Source organism: Dasypus novemcinctus, chromosome 9 (genome assembly GCF_030445035.2).
Source record: "Dasypus novemcinctus isolate mDasNov1 chromosome 9, mDasNov1.1.hap2, whole genome shotgun sequence".
NCBI classification, from domain to species: domain Eukaryota; kingdom Metazoa; phylum Chordata; class Mammalia; order Cingulata; family Dasypodidae; genus Dasypus; species Dasypus novemcinctus.
The window spans coordinates 3231224-3248929 of NC_080681.1; the positions used below are offsets into that span (position 1 = coordinate 3231224).

General features: G+C 53.4%; 2 protein-coding genes across 2 annotated transcripts in view; one reads left to right on the forward strand and one right to left on the reverse strand.

Annotated features, from left to right (window-relative positions):
- Positions 1–12764, forward strand: part of HMGCS2 (3-hydroxy-3-methylglutaryl-CoA synthase 2) — a 35743-nt gene extending 22979 nt beyond the window's left edge. The window contains exons 5-10 of the mRNA XM_058302957.2: positions 873–1038; positions 5111–5281; positions 6321–6427; positions 6991–7116; positions 8273–8383; positions 10954–12764. Of these exons, the coding sequence (XP_058158940.1) occupies positions 873–1038; positions 5111–5281; positions 6321–6427; positions 6991–7116; positions 8273–8379 (677 nt within the window). The 3' untranslated portion in view covers positions 8380–8383; positions 10954–12764. The remainder of the gene's footprint in view (positions 1–872; positions 1039–5110; positions 5282–6320; positions 6428–6990; positions 7117–8272; positions 8384–10953) is intronic.
- A 2534-nt stretch (positions 12765–15298) lies between these two features.
- Positions 15299–17706, reverse strand: part of PHGDH (phosphoglycerate dehydrogenase) — a 36340-nt gene continuing 33932 nt past the window's right edge. Inside the window, 2 exon segments of the mRNA XM_058302958.2 lie at positions 15299–15599; positions 16289–16523. Of these exon segments, the coding sequence (XP_058158941.1) occupies positions 15445–15599; positions 16289–16523 (390 nt within the window). The 3' untranslated portion in view covers positions 15299–15444.

A 17706-nucleotide genomic window follows, 5' to 3' on the forward strand; every position in this document is an offset into this window, starting at 1 on the left:
AAAGAATCAGATAAATCTTATTTTTAAAATACAGAGAAACCCACTTGAAAAAGTAAAAAGGAATGTTACCTGCTTAGGCATGCCCAGATAAGCATCTGTAAAAGATAGTTTTCAGTGTGGGAACAGATCCGTGGAGGCGTCAGAGTAGGGACGCCTTAGGACTGGTGTCAGGAGCCACCTGCCCCTTTCCACGCGATGGCTGGAGTACGACTCCCGCGAGCCACACACACACAGGTAAGGAGTGTCCTCGGACCTCTCTACCAGCTGCCTTCCGCAGCAAAGCTGTTACTGGCTAATTGCTCTCACCTCCTCTGAGTCCTCATCCCATTTTAATTGTACACCTTCTTCTCATAAGGAATTTGACAGATGCTGCTTTGGATCATAGCACTAAGTTATAAGTTTTCCTAAAGGAAGTGATTACATTGTCCTCATCCTCAGAGTGAGAGAGGGCGTCTGGAATGCAGAGTCAGAGTGAATCCAAATCTGAAGCTGGGTAACCTGGGACGCATGGCTTCATTTAGTATTTTGGAGAATCTGTTTCCTCCTCTGGGAAATGGAGAGAATGTTTAAGCACAAAGTTGATTTGGAGAAAGAATAAGTTAATGTACCTGAAAGCATCTGCCACAGAGTTTGGCAATAGCATATCCTCAGGAGGTGTTTGTTTCCTTCCCTTCTTTCCTTAGACGTAGAGAGTGCTTTGTAAATACTTGTGAAGTGAATGAGCTAACGTACCTGCTTCCCCTCCTGTATGTTGGCTGGTTAGTTTTGTGTGAGGCTCGGCGTCCCTCAGCACAGCTGAGAGCTTGGAGAAGGTGGTCTACATGACTAACCCACCAGGCCACGTGCTTGATTCACACTCCCTCCTCTTCCAGCTGGCATCAACCAACCTTTCACCCTAGAAGATTTCCAGTTTATGATTTTTCACACACCCTTCTGCAAGTTGGTCCAGAAGTCCCTGGCACGCCTGATGTTCAATGACTTCCTGTCAGCCAGCAAGGACACACAAGCCAGTCTCTACAAGGGGCTGGAGGCCTTCAGGTGAGTCCCCTTCCTGGGGCAGGTGAGGGTGAGGAAGGGGGCTCAGATACCTGGAGGCCAGACTACCAGCCACTCCTGGGGGGACAGATGACACTCCTTCAACACAGCAGAAAGGATGTCAAATCCTTACAATGCTTAAGGTTAACATCTGCAGAGGGCCCTTCATGTATTATTTCAGGAGAGCACAGGGTTTGCTAGCATGTCTGGATCAAGGGGCTAGTAATAAGCTTCAGAGAATACAGAAGCAGGGAAAAGAGCCTATGGCTAAATTTTCTGTCAATGAACACATTCTGAACAACTGCTCTGTGCCAGGCGTCGTACTAAACTCTAGAGACACAAAGACGAATATGAGCCCACAACCCCTGCCTGTGGGCTCTCCTGGTCTCTACTGACACAGTCCTCTGGAAGCAAAAACCGAAGCAGCAGGCAGCAGATCAGGGCCTTCCAGATCCCATTCTCACTGCCACTGGCTTGATCAAAGTCTTGTTTGCTGCCTCAATTTCCCTTATCTATAAAAAGGAGATCATCCAGCTCTCCTACTTATGTATCAAAAAAGCAGAAAGAATGCTGTTCACAAATGCATTACTCCAAGACATTTGGAAAAGGAGCATCTTCAATATACAGAGTTTCCCACTGAGAAGAGATTCTTTCCCTTTCTACGTGGTATCTGTTTACTTCAAGTTTTGGGAGCATTCTACCAACCTTTATGCACTATTAACTACTGCTTTTAACCCTGCTACTAACTAAAACATCAAAATTAGCACATGCACTGCTTCAGATCTGCCCCATTTGAAATACAGATTAATATAAATGTATCTTGGTTTGATTTGTTACTATTGAGCATGCACGTTGAAAAATATAATTCTATGCATTTCTTCTTTGGGGAAATTTTGTAATAATATCCTTTGCTCATTTTTCTCTTATTATTGATATCTTCATATATTAAGGAGGATGGAGCTCTCACAAATGTATTCCTCAAAGTCCTCGTGAAAGATGTGTCCTCTGGATGTTACTGGCATGGGTGAGGACCCCATGATAAATCCATGATAAATCCGTTCAAACATTCTAGTCTCTCTGACCCTTTGGATTCCCTCATCAACTTTATGACAGGACAGTTCTGGCATTTTGACTTCAGACAATGTAGGCCACCTTTTGCCCATGCTTCAGCCAAACGCCCAACAAACTGAGCCCTTTCTAACTCCTCGAGCCTCAGCATTGATGCAGACTCTGCTTAATGGGTCCATATCAAAAAATTCAGCCTGATCCAACTTTATGTTCCTTTCACCATTATCCTGTTACAGGATTTTGTCTAGGTTCTTGGCTATGCTGCAGAAATGAATTGCAAAAGCACGCTGGGTGAGTTAGACCAGTAATTTATTAAGGGAGGGAGGGAAGAGAAAGGGGAGAAAATAACAGAGCAGGGGTCCCAGGTAGAGGAAAGGGGTAAAAAGGGATGAAGAGGGCTGATTTACAAGCTACAGTTCCCCATGCAGGTTTACTTGCATGGCCACATGGCAGAGGAAAATGGTGAGAGCGGTGTGCAGAGGGCAGGAATGGGTCCAGAGGCAAGAGAGCAGGGCAAGAGCGTGCTCAGGCCTCGTATTCTGCTTTATAAACTATTAATTATTCTACTGCTAATGGCAGGGGAGGGGTTCCAGCTGTTTGCTGTTTTGATTGATTACCCCACCCATCAAAACCCAGTGAGGACCCAGTGATAACATCCCTTGGGGAATACCCAGGGCTTTCCCTTGTTCCCAGAAGAAGTCTTTGTCCTGGATGGCAGAATCCTGGGGGTGGGGGCCTCCAGCAGCCATCCTGGGGGTTACTGGTGTCCATGTGGACTCTCTGCCAGGTTCCACATCCATCTATTGATTCCCTATCTTACTAGCAGGCTTCAGTCCTACACCCTTAATGTCCATTCCCGTACATATTCCTGATTTCTGTCTGCATAAATTGGAAAAACCACACAGTTCTTTTGGACTGTAGTGTACCTCCTCATGGGTAACACTTTGTACCTCATCTTTTGGGCCTCTTGGGACTTCAGTCTAGTTATAGGTCTGGAGAAAAGAGAGGTGGTGGGGGTGGATCCTGAGAAGAATTAGAAGTGTCTTGCAAACCAGCTACCTCAGGGCCTTCCAGTGTGATTTCCTCTGGCCAAACAGTTTGAATCTCTTCAGACAGAGTTGTGAGGGCTGTTTCCTCAAGGCAGATGGCCCCAGGTTTATCAGGCGCAGCAGGGTTAATCCCTTCAGGTGGCGCTTAGATGGCTGATTTCTCAGTGCAGATTGGAGGTTGGGTGACCAGTTCCTCAGGCTAGACCATTACAGGGTTATCTGGCAAAGATGCAGCAGAATCAAGGATTTCAGTGTCCCCAGTGCCCTCACTATCAACCCTTATATACCCGTTCTGATTCTCAGGATGCCAATCCTCCAGCCAGTGCCCTCACTTAGCAGCAATCACACCTTGCCCTGCAAGGTTGGTTATTCAATTTATGTTGTCGTTCAGCCACTTGCACAATGAAAATCTGGGTCTGGTTTTCATAAATTTCAAGTCTGTGGCGATACAAAATAATATTTTCTTTCAAGCTACATGTAGAAACCTTCATGTCCTTCATGCAGAGTTTAAGTTGGGGATTTGAAGCCTTGTGTCCATCCCTTTCTTAGGAACTGTCTGACATATTAGGAAAAACCAGCTAACATCATTAGATCTTTTACCTCCACAAAACTCTCTTACGGTGTCAAAAACACTCACCCAGAGCCTTGCTTCTTATAAGCATTTGAATACCAGTACCCAGTGGTGATGCTTTGCACATCTCTATTACCAGCTCACACCATGGACTATCCGTGTCATCCTGATTGTTGGAGATAGCATCATTAGTGCATTTGAATCTCATCAGTTTAGGAACCAATTCCAAAAGCCCCAGAAGCAACTCGGCAATCTCACCCTTAAGATTTGCTTTCTCAAGATCCACCCTGGTACCAAAATCTGTATTAGTCAGGGTTCACTAGGGAAACAGAACAAACAGGACATGTGTGTGTGTGTGTGTGTGTGTGTGTGTGTGTAATGTAAATATTAAGAGACTTTTTATAAGATTTGGCTCATGTGACTGTGGGGATGGGTAAGTATAAATTACATAGGGCAGACCACAAACTGGGAACTCCGAGGAAGGTTTTTGATAAATTCCCCAGAAGAAGTTGGCTGACTGAAAGAGAGATGGAAGTTCTCCCTTCTGGCTGCTGAAATGATCACTTCTCCTTTTAGGACCTTCAACTGATTGGATGAGACTCTTCTCATTGCTAAAGGCAGTCTCCTCAGTTGATTGTAGATGTTGTCATCCATAGATGCAATCAACTTACTGATGATTTAAACCATGAAATAGCCTCACAGTAATAATCAAGCCAGTGCTTCCTTGACCAAACAACGGGACAACATAACCTGGCCATCACAACCTAACTTTACCATCACATCATTTTTTACATAGACTGTTAAAAATTGGAATACCGATAGTTGACAAGGATATAGGAAAATAGGCAATAGTAAATGCGTAAATTGATACAACTTTTTTTAGGGAGATAAGGCAATAATAAGGCAATATGAACCAAGAGTCTTAAAAAGCCTTTCATCTCAGTAATTCTACATGTTTAAAGGAGCACTCTAGTATGTAAAATAGTGCGAGATGTAGGTACATCTACCATCAGCCATTCTGCAGCTTCTAAAAAAGTGCTATAGAAGATGATTTCATGTTATGGGAAAAATTCAAAGTATATATTCTAAGTTGAAGCATGTTAAACAAAATGTATAGTATGATTTTATTTTCTAATAAAATGTTTGAAACTGCAGATGGAGTCCACCAGAACAATATGACTCAGTGCTGTCTCTGAATGATAGGACTATTGGTGGTATTTTTTTTTCTTTGTGCTTTTCTGTATTTGAGTATTCTACAAAAAAAAAAAAAGAAAAGAAAAGAAAAGCAACAACTTGTGCTCCAACGTCTTTTCTCAGAAGTGGTTACTTTCCCCTTGCTCCCTCCCTCACGTGGCTCTCGCCTTACCTCTTCCTCGCTTCCTCGCAGGGAGTTAAAGCTGGAAGACACCTACACCAACAGGGATGTGGACGCAGCATTTCTGAAGGCCTCCCTTGATAAGTTCAACAAGAAAACCAAAGCGTCCCTCTACCTCTCCGCACACAACGGGAATATGTACACCTCCTCCCTGTACGGGTGCCTGGCCTCCCTCCTGGCCCAGTAAGTACCATGCCTGGCCCTGCCTTCTGTCCCACACCTGGCCTGGGGGGCCCACCAGGGAGGTACTTCTTATTCTGGTTCTGAAGTTTAAAGGAAAATGAAGAAAGGAGAGCGAGGGGAGGGGTGGGGGAGGGAGAGAGAAAGGAGGGAGGAGGCAGGAGAAGGAAACTTGTTTCCAAGGTGTATTGTAGGTGAATTTGTGATCTGCATTAAACAGTGGGCTCCAAAGTAAAGGAGGCGTATGTCAAGAGATGTACAAGATCTCTTTGGGGGCAGCAAGAAGATAGTAGAAGTTTTATCCACATTTTGATCCCATCCATTTTTAACTCTCTGTACTTGATAGAGCATGGCGGCTAAGAGTCCAGGTTTAAAACCGACAGCCTGGGCTCTTCTCTACCACTGATGAGCGTTGATCTTGAGAACGTTACTTAACCTCTATGTGCTTTCTTTCGTCATCTATAAAATATAGATAAACAAGACCTAAGTCACAGGATTTGGGTGAGCATTAAGTGCCCAAAGCACTTAGTGCTCAGCAGGTGCTCAAAGGTTAGCTGGTATTTCTCTTTATATTCTATTTTGTTTTCTAAGGAAATAATTGCATGGTAGTGCATGTATAAAACATGTGGGTATGCTTGATCAAGTTACTACTGATGGGGGATGGATCCAAAAGTTGCAACTGCTGGAGCATTCCCCATCAACATAGGAGGCATGAGGTTCCTGCATCCATCTCACCTCCAGTTCAAGTCCCTTCAGAGTCACTGAATTCATCTTGTCCTCCTGGGGAAGAGGTTCCTTTCTACCCTACAGTTCTGTTGTGCTCGCTATCCCTTCTCTACCTTAGATTTTACCTACTGTCCTCTTGGCTACTTTTCCTACTGCTGGACTTGTCTGCAGGGTATACCAGCCGTCCCTATATGTATAGCGTTCCATTTCTTATTGCATGAGGTAGGCAGGGGCTAGATTTGCATGGTTTCCTGGTTTCTTTAAAGCACAGAATATAATTCCAGTGTATTATTTGTTTTGATTTATTTCCCTGCAGTCATTCTGCCCAAGACTTAGCTGGCTCCAGGATTGGTGCCTTCTCTTACGGCTCTGGTTTGGCAGCAAGTTTATTTTCACTTCGAGTATCCCAGGATGCTTCTCCAGGTGAGTACCATCTTTCTATCAAGTCACTCCTGGTAAAAGAAACCATATTTTAACCCCCCACTATTGAGGCTCACATCTTGAACGAAGTTATGGTTAAAGGCAAAGAAAACCCTGTAGGAATTTAAGCTTGTCTGATTTGTTTTTAAAGCACTGTCTTGGCTACTCTTTAGAGAACAGATTGAAGAGGAACAAAGGTGGATGTGGAGGAAAAAAGTTAGATAGTTTCAGCTAATAGTCCAGGCAAGAGATGATGGTGGTTTAGCTACAAGTGGTTAAAGAAAAGTTGATGGATTTGAGATCTCCTAAATATTGGTTAATTATGATTGATGTGATGAAGTTGATGATTCGAAGCACCAGGTGGGATATAACCTTGACTAAATGGGCGTCTGACTGTTTTACTAGCATTATGTTTGCTGATCTGTATCATTTCTTAATATTCTAACCCACACACATCACTTTTCTCAGGCTGTGAGGTCCTGCAGAACCTGTCTCCCTGCTGGACTGGTGATTGGTAGTGATAAGTACAATGCAGCAGGTATAAACATCTCGCTTTTCCCAACCAGGCTCCCCACTGGAGAAACTGGTGTCCAGTGTATCAGACCTACCAAACCGCCTTGCCTCCCGGAAACGCGTGTCTGCTGAGGAGTTCACAGAAGTAATGAACCAAAGAGAGCATTTCCACCGCAAAGGTGAGAAGAACATCAGGGAGAATGGAGGGGATGGCAGTTCTCCGATGCTGTGACACTGGTGGGAGTCAGGCCCTCATCAGCGGTCTAAAAGAGGCTTGGCCAATGTCTAGACTTTAATGAGATATACTTGAGAGAAGAGTTGCTAGGTCCAAAGGCCAAGAACTTGGTGGGGAAGCAGAGGGCAGAGTTGGGGAGAGATAGGACATAGCACGTGGCTTCCTAGGACAGGTTATAGCTAACCCCCCAAAACGAGACACTGGAAAATGGAGTCCAGGGATGCCAGGAGGACAGCCTCCAAAAGGTGCTCTTCATGCAGCGGTCGAGAGGGCCTAGATGCTAGAGCTAATGTCCAAATCTGACCTGAGGTGTGCCACTTACCAGCGGTTTGTCTTTGAGAAAATCATTGAGCTTTGCTCAGCTGCCTGGTTCTAAAAGGATAACCCATCTTGCGGTGTTGCCAGACAGATTTAATTAATTAATGCACAAAAATAGATTACCAGCAAAGAATACTGTCACCTCTCAACAGCTTCCTTTCTCCACCAAACATAAAGACAAAACTCCACTAAAAATCAACAAATGAAAAGGAAACAAAAGCCAAGAGTGGACGTGAAGAGGCCACGCGGTGGTTTCAAGATCACGGCAACCGTATTTTCTCAAGTAAAACTTGGGGCACATGGTTTTGGGAGTGGTCTGAAAAGGAGAAGGAACTTATGAAGTTGGTAATGTTCCAGAAACACCTAGACCCTGTGGTCACTGATTTCATCTGGAACAGGCGGAGGGGGCGTGTTAGAGCAGACTTGAAAAAACAATAAAAAAAGAACTCTGGAGGCACATTACTGGACAAAGCACTGAAGCACTACAATGAAATCAGAGCTGAGAACTAAGCTGGGAAGGGAATGTCTCCTGGAGACAGGAGGCTTTGGGGACACCTCAACCTGCTATGTACCCTTGGCAAAAGGACGCACTAAAGATTTCATCTGAGGAGGAGCGTGTTTGCTGCACGAAAATGCATCCCTCTAGGATGAAATGGCACCGGCCGGGGCTTCAGCGTTAGCTCCAAGATGGCCTCTTCTCTGGCTGCTCTGCTGCTCCGGGTTTTCTCCATATACCTCCATATACCTCTTTTTGAATATTGCCTCTTTTCTTCATTCCATAGTGGATTTCTCGCCGCCTGGTGACACAAACAGCCTTTTCCCAGGCACGTGGTACCTGGAACGAGTAGATGAGCTGTATCGCCGAAAGTATGCCCGACGCCCCTTCTAACGAGGTGAGTGAGGTGTGCAGGCTTGGTGGCCCAGAACCGCCGTGTCCTTCCTCTGGGTCACAGGGCACTGCTGCTACTGTCGCCGGCCAGAGAGGGTCCCTAGTGTCCGAGGTGCTCAGACAGGGCGCGTGTGTGACATGAGCACCAGTGAAAACTCTTGGGGCTCTTTACACTGGAGGGGCAGATCTAGGAGGGAACTGTCCTTAAATCCTGAGTGTGAACAGTAAGATTCATTTGCCTGATAAGTTTGAGAAAAAGACCATTAGCAGCCACAGAAGGAAGCAGGCTGTAAACCTATGGAACTCATTGCTCCAAAGAGCTGAGGTCGTAACAAAATTGGATAGCTTCCAGGGAAGTGGATGTGACTCAAGTGATCGGGCTCCCGCCTACCACGTGGTTGGTCTGTGGTTTGGTTCCTGGTGCCTCCTAAAGAAGACAGCAAGCTGGCGTGATGGGCAGGCACAGCAAGCTGACACAACAAGATGACAGAATAAGAGACACAAGAAGGAAAACATAATGAGAGACTCAGCAAAGCAGGGAGCAGAGGTTCCCCGTGCCTCCTAAAGAGGACGAGCAGGATGGCGAGCTAGTGTGATGGGCAGACGTGGTGAACTGATGCCACAAAATGCACAAGAGACAGAAGAGGAAAAACATAATGAGAGATACAACAAAACAGAGAACAGAGGTGGCTTAAATGATTAGGCATCTCCCTCCCACATCGGAGGTCCCAGGTTCAGTTCGCAGTGCCTCCTAAAAAAGAAACAAAGAAGATGAACAGACACAGCAAGTGAAAAACAACAAGGGGGTGGGGAGAAATAAATAAATCTTTAAAAAAACAAAAGGATAGCTTCAAGAAAGGTACAGACCAGTTGAGGGTAGGTGGGGGTTTTGTTCAAGCCAGAAGCCTGGGCTGGGGGAGCTTCCAGCTAGAGGCAGCACAACTTTCATGCTACACAATGCCCTCAGGGAGAAGCAGGGAGGTTTGGGAAATATGTATGGAGGGCACACAGAGAAAGAGGAGCCAGTATCCCTGTGGAGCAGCAGTGCTCCAAAGTGTACTCAGCAAATGCAGTGAATGTGCCACGACGATGAAGGAGGTTGTTGATGTGGGAGGAGAGGGTGCTGGGGGTGGGGGTATATGGCAACCTTTTATTTTTTTTTTTAATGTAACATTTTAAAAAAAAAGGAGCGAGAAAAAATTCAGTCTTTAAAAAAAATGAAGAGGATTAGGGTGAGTGGAGAAATAGGAGACTTCTTTACAGTACCTTTAAAAGAAGAATCAAATGTTGGGAATTGAACTCTTGTAGCTCCTGTGGCCAGATACCTGGCTTCGGTTTATCTTCTAAGTAAGTAAGATAAGCAGAATGGAAGAGTCCGGGTGGTTTCTCTCACGACTGCTCAGTCTCTTTAGCACAGTCCCCATCCCCACACACTTCCTCCACATTTTCCTGTCCCCCCTTGGCTAGATGGAGGGGGAAGAACACGCCTTTAGGCCAGAGGCGCAGGGAGGGGGCAGAGGTAGCGTGTGGAGGAGATGGACAGAGCAGCGCCACAGGGAGGGGAGACGGCCTCAGGAGCCTCCAGCCTCCCAGCCTCCGGGTGTCCTCGGTGCTGGCGGCTTCCCAGCGGGCTGCTGGGGCCTACGCGGTGGGCAGGCGGCTGGACGGCCAGGGCTGCGCCCGCAGCCAGCAACAGGTGAGCTGTCAGGAGGCGCCGGGCTGTGCTTGTTCGTTTGAAATATGGTTCTTTTTTTTAGATTTATTTTATTTCTCGCCCCCCCCCAGCCTTGGTAGTGTTATTTACATTTGTTGTGTCCGTTCCTTGTGTGCTCACCTTCCTTTTTATTTAGGATGCACTGGAAAGCGAACTCAGGACCTCTCCTGTGGGAGGGAGGCACCTAACTGCTTGAGCCACCTCCACACCCTGCTTGTTGGTCTCTCATGTTTTTCTTCCTTGTGTCTCTTGTCGCATCATCTTGTTGTGTCGGCTAGCCGCGCCAGCCTGTCATGCCAGCGCATTGTCTTGCTCGTCGTCTTTAGGAGACACTGGGAACCAAACCCGGTACCTCCCATATGTAGGCAGGAGCTCAATCGCTGGAGCCACCTCCACTTCCCTGAAATATGGTTCTTCAGGTCAAGTCAGTTGCAAGGAGCAACCCATCAAATGTATCGAGCTGGTTCAGTCATCAGAAGTCATCAGAAAGAAAAATTTTAAGTTTCCAAGGGAGAATTTCCCAGTTGGGCTCTCTCCCTCTCACAACGCATTAGCCTCTCACAGGTGAACAGTGGGGCTCCCGTGGGCAGCGCACCCACGGGGCCGTTTTCCCCGAGCGTCTGCCGTGGCGCCGGCCGCTCTGGAGCACGGCCCTGCTTGCCTGCCTCGCAAGGGCTCTGCCCAGCCCCCTTGCTTCCCTGGCATTGGGCCCGGGCCCCTCGGGTGGGAGCGGGTGGGCAAGGGAGCACACCTGCCCTGGGGTGCAGTGAGGAGAACCCCTCCACACAGGCGCCCCGAGGGACCTGGGGGCCGATGGAGGTCACACCTGGGACTGAATGTCCTTTTTTTTTTTTTTTTAGGAGGTACCAGGGATTGAACCAAGGACCTTGTGCATGGGAAACAGGTGCTCAGCCACTGAGCTCCACCCACTCCCTTTTTTTCTTTTTTCCAATTGTTTAGCTCCTAGCAAAAGCAAACTAACAGACCTTATGCCCATGATTGTACAAAAATGCCCCCGCTCCTAGCTGGTAAGTGGATGGGGCCCAGCACCCCCCAGGCCCTGGCCTGGCAGGGTGAGGGGTCTTCCAGGGGCCTTTGCCTGCTGCCCTCCCCTCACTGGGGGCCAGGAGCGCGACAGGCTCCGTGGCTCCAGAACTGCGATAGACCTTGGCGGTCCGGGCCGTCTTCCTACCATCTTATAGCTTCGTTATGATGATGAGATTCTTGTGCTATCACCTCTGTTCACGTCTCAGTGTTTTCTGAGTTTCCTACCTGGTACCAAGCTAACATACTGCGTTTTAAAGAGAGAGAGGAATAAGACCCCTGCACAGAGGCTGCCCACCCCCCGGCTCTGAGGACCCCAGCCTCCGCGAGGTCTCCCTGCACCTGCTCCTCTGCCCCTTGCTTTCCACTTGTGCATGTGCCAAGCGGGGGCAGGCAAAACCGGCCCCGCCCTGGCCACGCGGGTGGAGGGGCACCGGGGGTCCCGGAGCGGGCAGCGGGCAGCGCCGGGCCGTCCCCCCTGGGTGGCCCCCGCCGCCCCATCACACCTGCCCGTCTTTTCTGGAGCAGCAAACACAGGGCAGAGGCTCCAGGCTGAGGCTGGGGTCCCTCCAGCCCAGCACTGCCCGGCTGCCCGGTAGGGCCTTTTCCCCGGGAGCGCCTTGCCCCGCTGGCTGGGGCGCTGCCTGCTCTGGGATCCTCTGTGAAGCCCCCAGCGGTTCCGGGGACAGCATCGGCCTGGAGAGCGGGATTGCCAGGAGGGAGGACACGCAGATGCTGCCGCGCCACGTCCCCTTGGGCCAGCTTCCTCGCTGCCTCCTGGAGCCTGGAGGAAGGGCCCCTGAGGCAGAGGTCGATCCTTCGGTGGCCTGGCTGGGAGGGGCGGGTACGGACCGACAGCTGGGCAGAGGGTGCTGCTTTGCCCGAGGTTGTTCCCGCGCGCCTCGGCCACCAGCAAATCCGAGAGCATCCGGCTGGAGCGGCCAGTGCAGCATCCTGCCTCCCTCCCCGGGCGCCCAAGTGCTTGCTGAAACCCTGCTGTGCCCGCGGCAGCCCCCCCGGCCGCCCCCCGCTGCCAGCTTCCTGGTGGGCTGTCTGGACCACCCTGGTCGGCTGCCGTCCCCGGCAGGACCACGCGCCTTCCCAGGTCCCTGGAGTAGCGCTTGGGCTCGGGGGAGAAGAGCCACGGCAGCCCCCAGGCCTGGCGACCTTGCGCCGTCCGTGGAGGAGCGAACCGCGGGCTCCAGGCCGCCACCTGCCTCTTCCCACCCCGGCAGCGCCTCCACGGGCCCTAGGACCAGGACCGCGCGTGGCTCGCGCAGGGACCAGGCCTGCCCCCACTGGGGGACGCTGCAGGGGCGACACCAAGAGCACCCAACAGGGGAGCTGGGTGCTGGAGCGCCTCGCCCCACCACACGGGAGGTCCCGGTGCCTCCCAAAGACACAGGAGCCGACAGAGCACCCAGCGAGAGCAGACCGAGCAGGACCGAGCAGACAGCAAGTGCGGACAGCGAGGGAGGGGGATAAACACAACCCTCTCTGAGGCTGTTGATGTGGGAGTGGGGGGCAGGGAGTGGGGTAGGGGGACCTCTTGTATTTTTTAATGTAACATTTTTTGTGATTTATTAAAAATGCAATAAAAAATAAATCTTTGAAATAAAGGAAAAAAGCCTTCAACAACCAGGGCTTCGGGGTGCTGGCCAGTCAGAGTGGACGCTGGCCACGCCGGTGCTCCCGTTTCCGGGGCTGCTCCAGGGTACCGTGAAAGGGTTCAGCTGAAACGGCGGGAGTTGATCATCTTGGTTCTGAGACTGGGAAAACGTCCCAGTTTACAAGGAATGCTCAGGGCCATGCCTCTCCCAGAAGATGTGGCCCTGGGGCTCGCCTCCGGGCTCCTCCCCTCCCGGGGCCCAGCGCGGCCTCGGCTCCCGCTGCTCCCTGAGTCCCTTCTCTTGGAAAGGGCTCCGGGCACGGGGGCCTGGCCGGACTGCGCGGGGGCCCACCAGGGCTGCGGGAGCCTCCTGGAGAGGTGCTACTTAAGGGCTCTCAACCCGCGGGGAGGGACGAGGCTAAGGACAGGCTCTCCTGGGAGCAAAACAGTTCAACCGCCACGCCAGGGCACACCAGCCGCACCCAGCGGGTTCCAGGGCACACTGGTTCCAGAGCAGGGCCCCGGGGCAGCGCTGGTGGCCGCTGACTACCAGTGGAGGCACCTGCCTCTGCCTCCTGCTCGCCCAGCTGTGGGCCCAGCCCTCGCCGCCTTCTGCACTCTGGGCTCCGCCTCACCGACTGCCTGGACCCCTCCCAAAGCCCCCGCCCCCGGGGAGGGCAGCGCAGGAGGGAAGGGGCCCTGTCACCGCCGTCACCCTAGGGTCTGCTGAAACCACTCAGCCTAAAGAACAAAAAATCACCCGCGCGACCTAGAGCAGAAAAAGGGACGGAGCGAGCGTTAGCGGCATCGAGCCGTGTTACACGTATGACAGGTATGTATGTGTATGTTTAACTAAATATCATGACTTACTCTAGCAATTGGCTCACACACCGTGGGGGCCAGCGAGTCCAGACTCCACAGGGCGGGCCACGCGCTAGGAATTGCAGTGGCCGCCTTTGGTGAATTCTCCGGAAGGTGCCTGGCTGCAGTCGCTGGGGACTCTTCCGATTCGTTGCTGGAGCCATCCACTTAGTTGACCTCAGCCGTAACCAGCCGCAGAGGCAATCCACTTACTGATGATTTAATACCCACGGTCGTGGTCAGGCCGCTGCTTGCCGAGTGGACACGGTGACCCAGCCAAGCCGGCACGAGCGCACCCATCCCACCAGCCCACACGCACGAGTGAATCCCGTTAGTCACTGCAGATGCCACAAGCCAGAGGAGCCCAAGGAGCCAGCCGCAGCTTCCCCGTGCTGGATCTAAAGACCTTTGGGAAGGTTTTAACAACAACAAAAAAGTTCAGTGTGGGGGAAAGGGTGTGTGGACAGCACAGGATCAAGCGAGGCAATGAGACTGTCTCAAGCCCTCGGGCCGCCTGTGTCTAGGAAGGCACTTTAGGGCGTTGGTCTACTTTGGGCTTACCACAGACCTCTGGCAACTGAAGAAAAAACCCAAGTTCAGGACAGAGATCGTCCAGGAATTTGAGGGAAAAGACTGACAAGTGGAAAAACGGGCTTGTTTTTTGCTGGGAGGTCCCCGCGCTCGCTGCAGCCCATCAGCGCGCTCGAGCGGGCCGCCTCGCCCGGCCGGCAGGGCACGTCAGCGAGGCCGGGGTGGACCGGCTGCCCGCCGCGGGCACGGCCAGGGGCCAGGCCAGCCGGCCGCGCCTCGGGACAGGGACAGCCCTGCTCGCGGGCGCCGCGGGCACGTCGTGGAAGGCGCCTGCTGGGTCCTCAGGCGGATTCCCGTCCTGCCCCGGCGAGGACGCAGGGCTTGGGGGGATGCTGCGGGGGGCGAGGGGCCCGCGGCGCTCCTCGTGACGGCCCGTCGCTGCCAGCATCCAGCCGCGCCCTCCCGCGCTCGCGGAACTCACTGGGAACCCCCATCTCCTCTCGGCTCGATCCTTCCTCAGGGTCACGGAATTCCCACATTGCCTCAGTCCGTCCCACTGGGTTTCCGTGGGGGCGGGCTCTGGGTTCTAATCCTCCTACACAAGCACCTGGCCTCGGTCAAGGCACTTTCCCTCTCTAAACTGAGACTCCAAAGGACTGTTCTGGAACCTTGGCATGGCCGAAACGACCTGAGGCATGTGAGCGGCTGCCAGAAGCAGAGCGTGGGGCCGGGCGCACCGCTGTCCATGTTTGCTGAACTACACTCGTTAACACGCATGCCTGGGAACTTGAAATCGCTTCAGTTTTACTCCTGTAAAAATGCCTGTGAATACTTTTAAGATTTGTTTTATTTCTCCCCTGCTCTCATTGTTTGCTCATCGTCTTTTTAGGAGGTTTAGGAAACTGAACCCGGGAGCTCCCATGTGGTAGGCAGGCACCCAACCCCTTGAGCCACATTTGCTTCTTGCCTCTGAGTAATCTTGAAGGGGGCGGCGGAGGGCTCCTCCACCACGCACGCCCACCCGGGCACGCGCGCCCACCCCTACCCGTCTTCCTCCAACCCCCCCCCCCCCCCCCCCCCCCCGCGGCCAAATCCCAGGCCTACGCTGCCCATGGCTGCCCCCTGGTGGCTCTTCGAGTAATAACTGCGCCCGGGACGTCTGGGGCTGCGCGGCTCTTTATTAGGTGGCGACTGCTGCATACAGGCCAGAGGGGGCGACAGGGCCGGCACGCGGGTCCCACTCCCCGCCGACCGCGGAGGGAAGGTTCTCCCCGAGCGCCCCAGCGGCTGCCCGCGGGCTGCGCGGCTAGAAGGCGACCTGGAAGGCCTGCGTCACGTGCGGCGCCCACGCCTCCAGGCTGGGCAGCTCGGAGGAGAGGGCCGCGACGTGCCAGGGCACCCCGCTCAGCTCGGCCGCCGCCTGGCAGGACAGCATCTCCACGCCCCTCTGGGCCAGGAGGTCTGCGGAGGCAAAGGACACCCCGTTGGCAGGGGGCAGGGGAGGGGGCCTGATCCGAGGCCGCGGGGGGCCCGCGCTCAGTCAGAGGCGGCGGAGACCTGAGGAGCCCCGGCTCGGCCTGGCTGCGCCCGCCCCTCCGAGCCGCGGGTTCCAGCCCAAAGCGCCTGCCATCTCTGCAGTGGGTTTACGCAGACCAAAGCGAGGCAGAAAGCAGAGGGATCTGCCGGGACGTCCAGCAAGGACGGTGAAATCCAGCCCCGGAGGGCCAGGAGCACGGCCCCTGCCAAAGCTGGACGAGCACCCGGCCGTGCGGGCGGGCAGGTCCGAGAAGCCCACAAGCCCAGGAGGGGCGCCCTGCAGCCGTGCTGGGGTCAGGGAGGGAACCTGCACCCGCCGGGCTCTGCGCTCCCGGGGCACTGTCACTAGCCTGAGCATGCTGGGGCCCGCAACCGCCTGGGCTGGTCCCCCTGCCCGCGCCCCCGGCCCCCGGCCCCACCCTTGCCCTGGGCCCCTGCCCGCGCCCCCCGGCCCCGGCCCCACCCCGCCCCAGGCCTCAGCTAAGGCGCTTGCCCTCTCTGAACTCCACTGTCTGGAAACCGGCGTGGAGACGCGCGAGGCCCGGGGAGCTGCCCCTCCTGGGGGGTTGCTGAACCACCTGCTCTCGTCCCCCTGCTCGAGGGCCCGTCCTCACCCGACAGGACCGACAGCTCCTCAGGGCTGGCGGGCACCGCGCGGTACACCAGCAGGGGCACGCCTCTGCGGAGGGGCACCGCCGGCTTGAAGGGGGCTCCGTTGAGCGCCTGCAGCGCGGGGCCGTTGTCCTGCACCACGCCCGTGACCTGGAAGGGTGCCGCTGCCAGTGTCACCGTCAGGAGGCCGCAGGCGCCCACGTCCCCGGGCGCCACCGGGCTGTGGGAGGCGGTCACCTGGGGAAGGCGGGAGGCCGAGTCACCCCTCCAGCCGCGGCACGCCACCCTCCCCTGGGCTGTCGCCCGCCCAGCCAAGGTGCTCAGCAGCTCAGGGGCGGGGAAAGAGCCAACGGGCGGCAGCGCGGGCCGTGAGAATTCCCTTTCTGGAACAGCTGATGGCAAAGAGAGCCGGGCTCAGAAGGGTGGGAACTGGGCCCTGCCTGCAGGCTGACCCAGCCTGGCCTCCCCTGCTGACCTACTGCTTTCTGCATAGAAAGAGTGGCCTGGGAAGCAGCTGAAGCGAGTGGGCTCCACCTACCACAAGGGAGGTCCGGGTTCTGTAACCAGTGCCCCCTAAAGATGAGCAAGACAGCGAGCTGAAGTAACAAGATGATGCAACAAGAGACACGAGGAGGAACACATAATGAGAGATAACAAAGCAGGGGGCAGAGGACTCAAGCGATTAGGCGCCTTCTTAACACATATGAGTTCCTGGGTTCAGTTTCTGGTGCCTCCTAAAAAGAAGATGGACAGAGCAAGTGCAAACCAGGGGCTGGGGAGAAATAAATATATAAATCTTTTTAAGAAAAAGGAAAAGAAAGAGTGGCCTGGTTGGGAGGCGGGAGAGGAGGGCAGGGAAGCAGGGGAGGGCTGGGCATCGGGACTGGACAGCTCTACTATTAGTAGACATTCGACTGACAACTATTGTTTCTGCCCGCTCCCACTGGCTGGGAAATAAACTTTGATCTAAAAAGCAGCAGAAGTGAAGACCCCAGAGGAAAGCAGTGAGGGCAGCAGAGGGACCAGCGGCTGTGGCTCGCAAGCTGCTCCAGGTTGTGGTGGGAAGAGTGCTGGATGAGGAGGCAGGGCCTCCAAGCCTGGCAGAGGCTGACCGGCCGGCTACTTCCCTCACCTGTGAAACGGGGTGCTGCTAGCCCCTCCCCTCTGAGGTTCCCAGAGCATTTCATTTAGTAACATTTACTTTAGTCTTCACAGCAACACTGGGGGCTGGGCAGCACCTCCGTCTGCTGAGGGAGCAATGCTGGCTGCCCCCCCTCTCAGATGGACAGCAAGGCCAAGCTCAAAGCAAGAGGCCAGGGGCGCAGATGTGGCGCAGGCAGCTGGGCACCCGCATGCGAGGACCTGGGGCCGGTTCCCGTAAAGACGACACAACGAGCAGACAGCGAGGAGAAAACGAGCA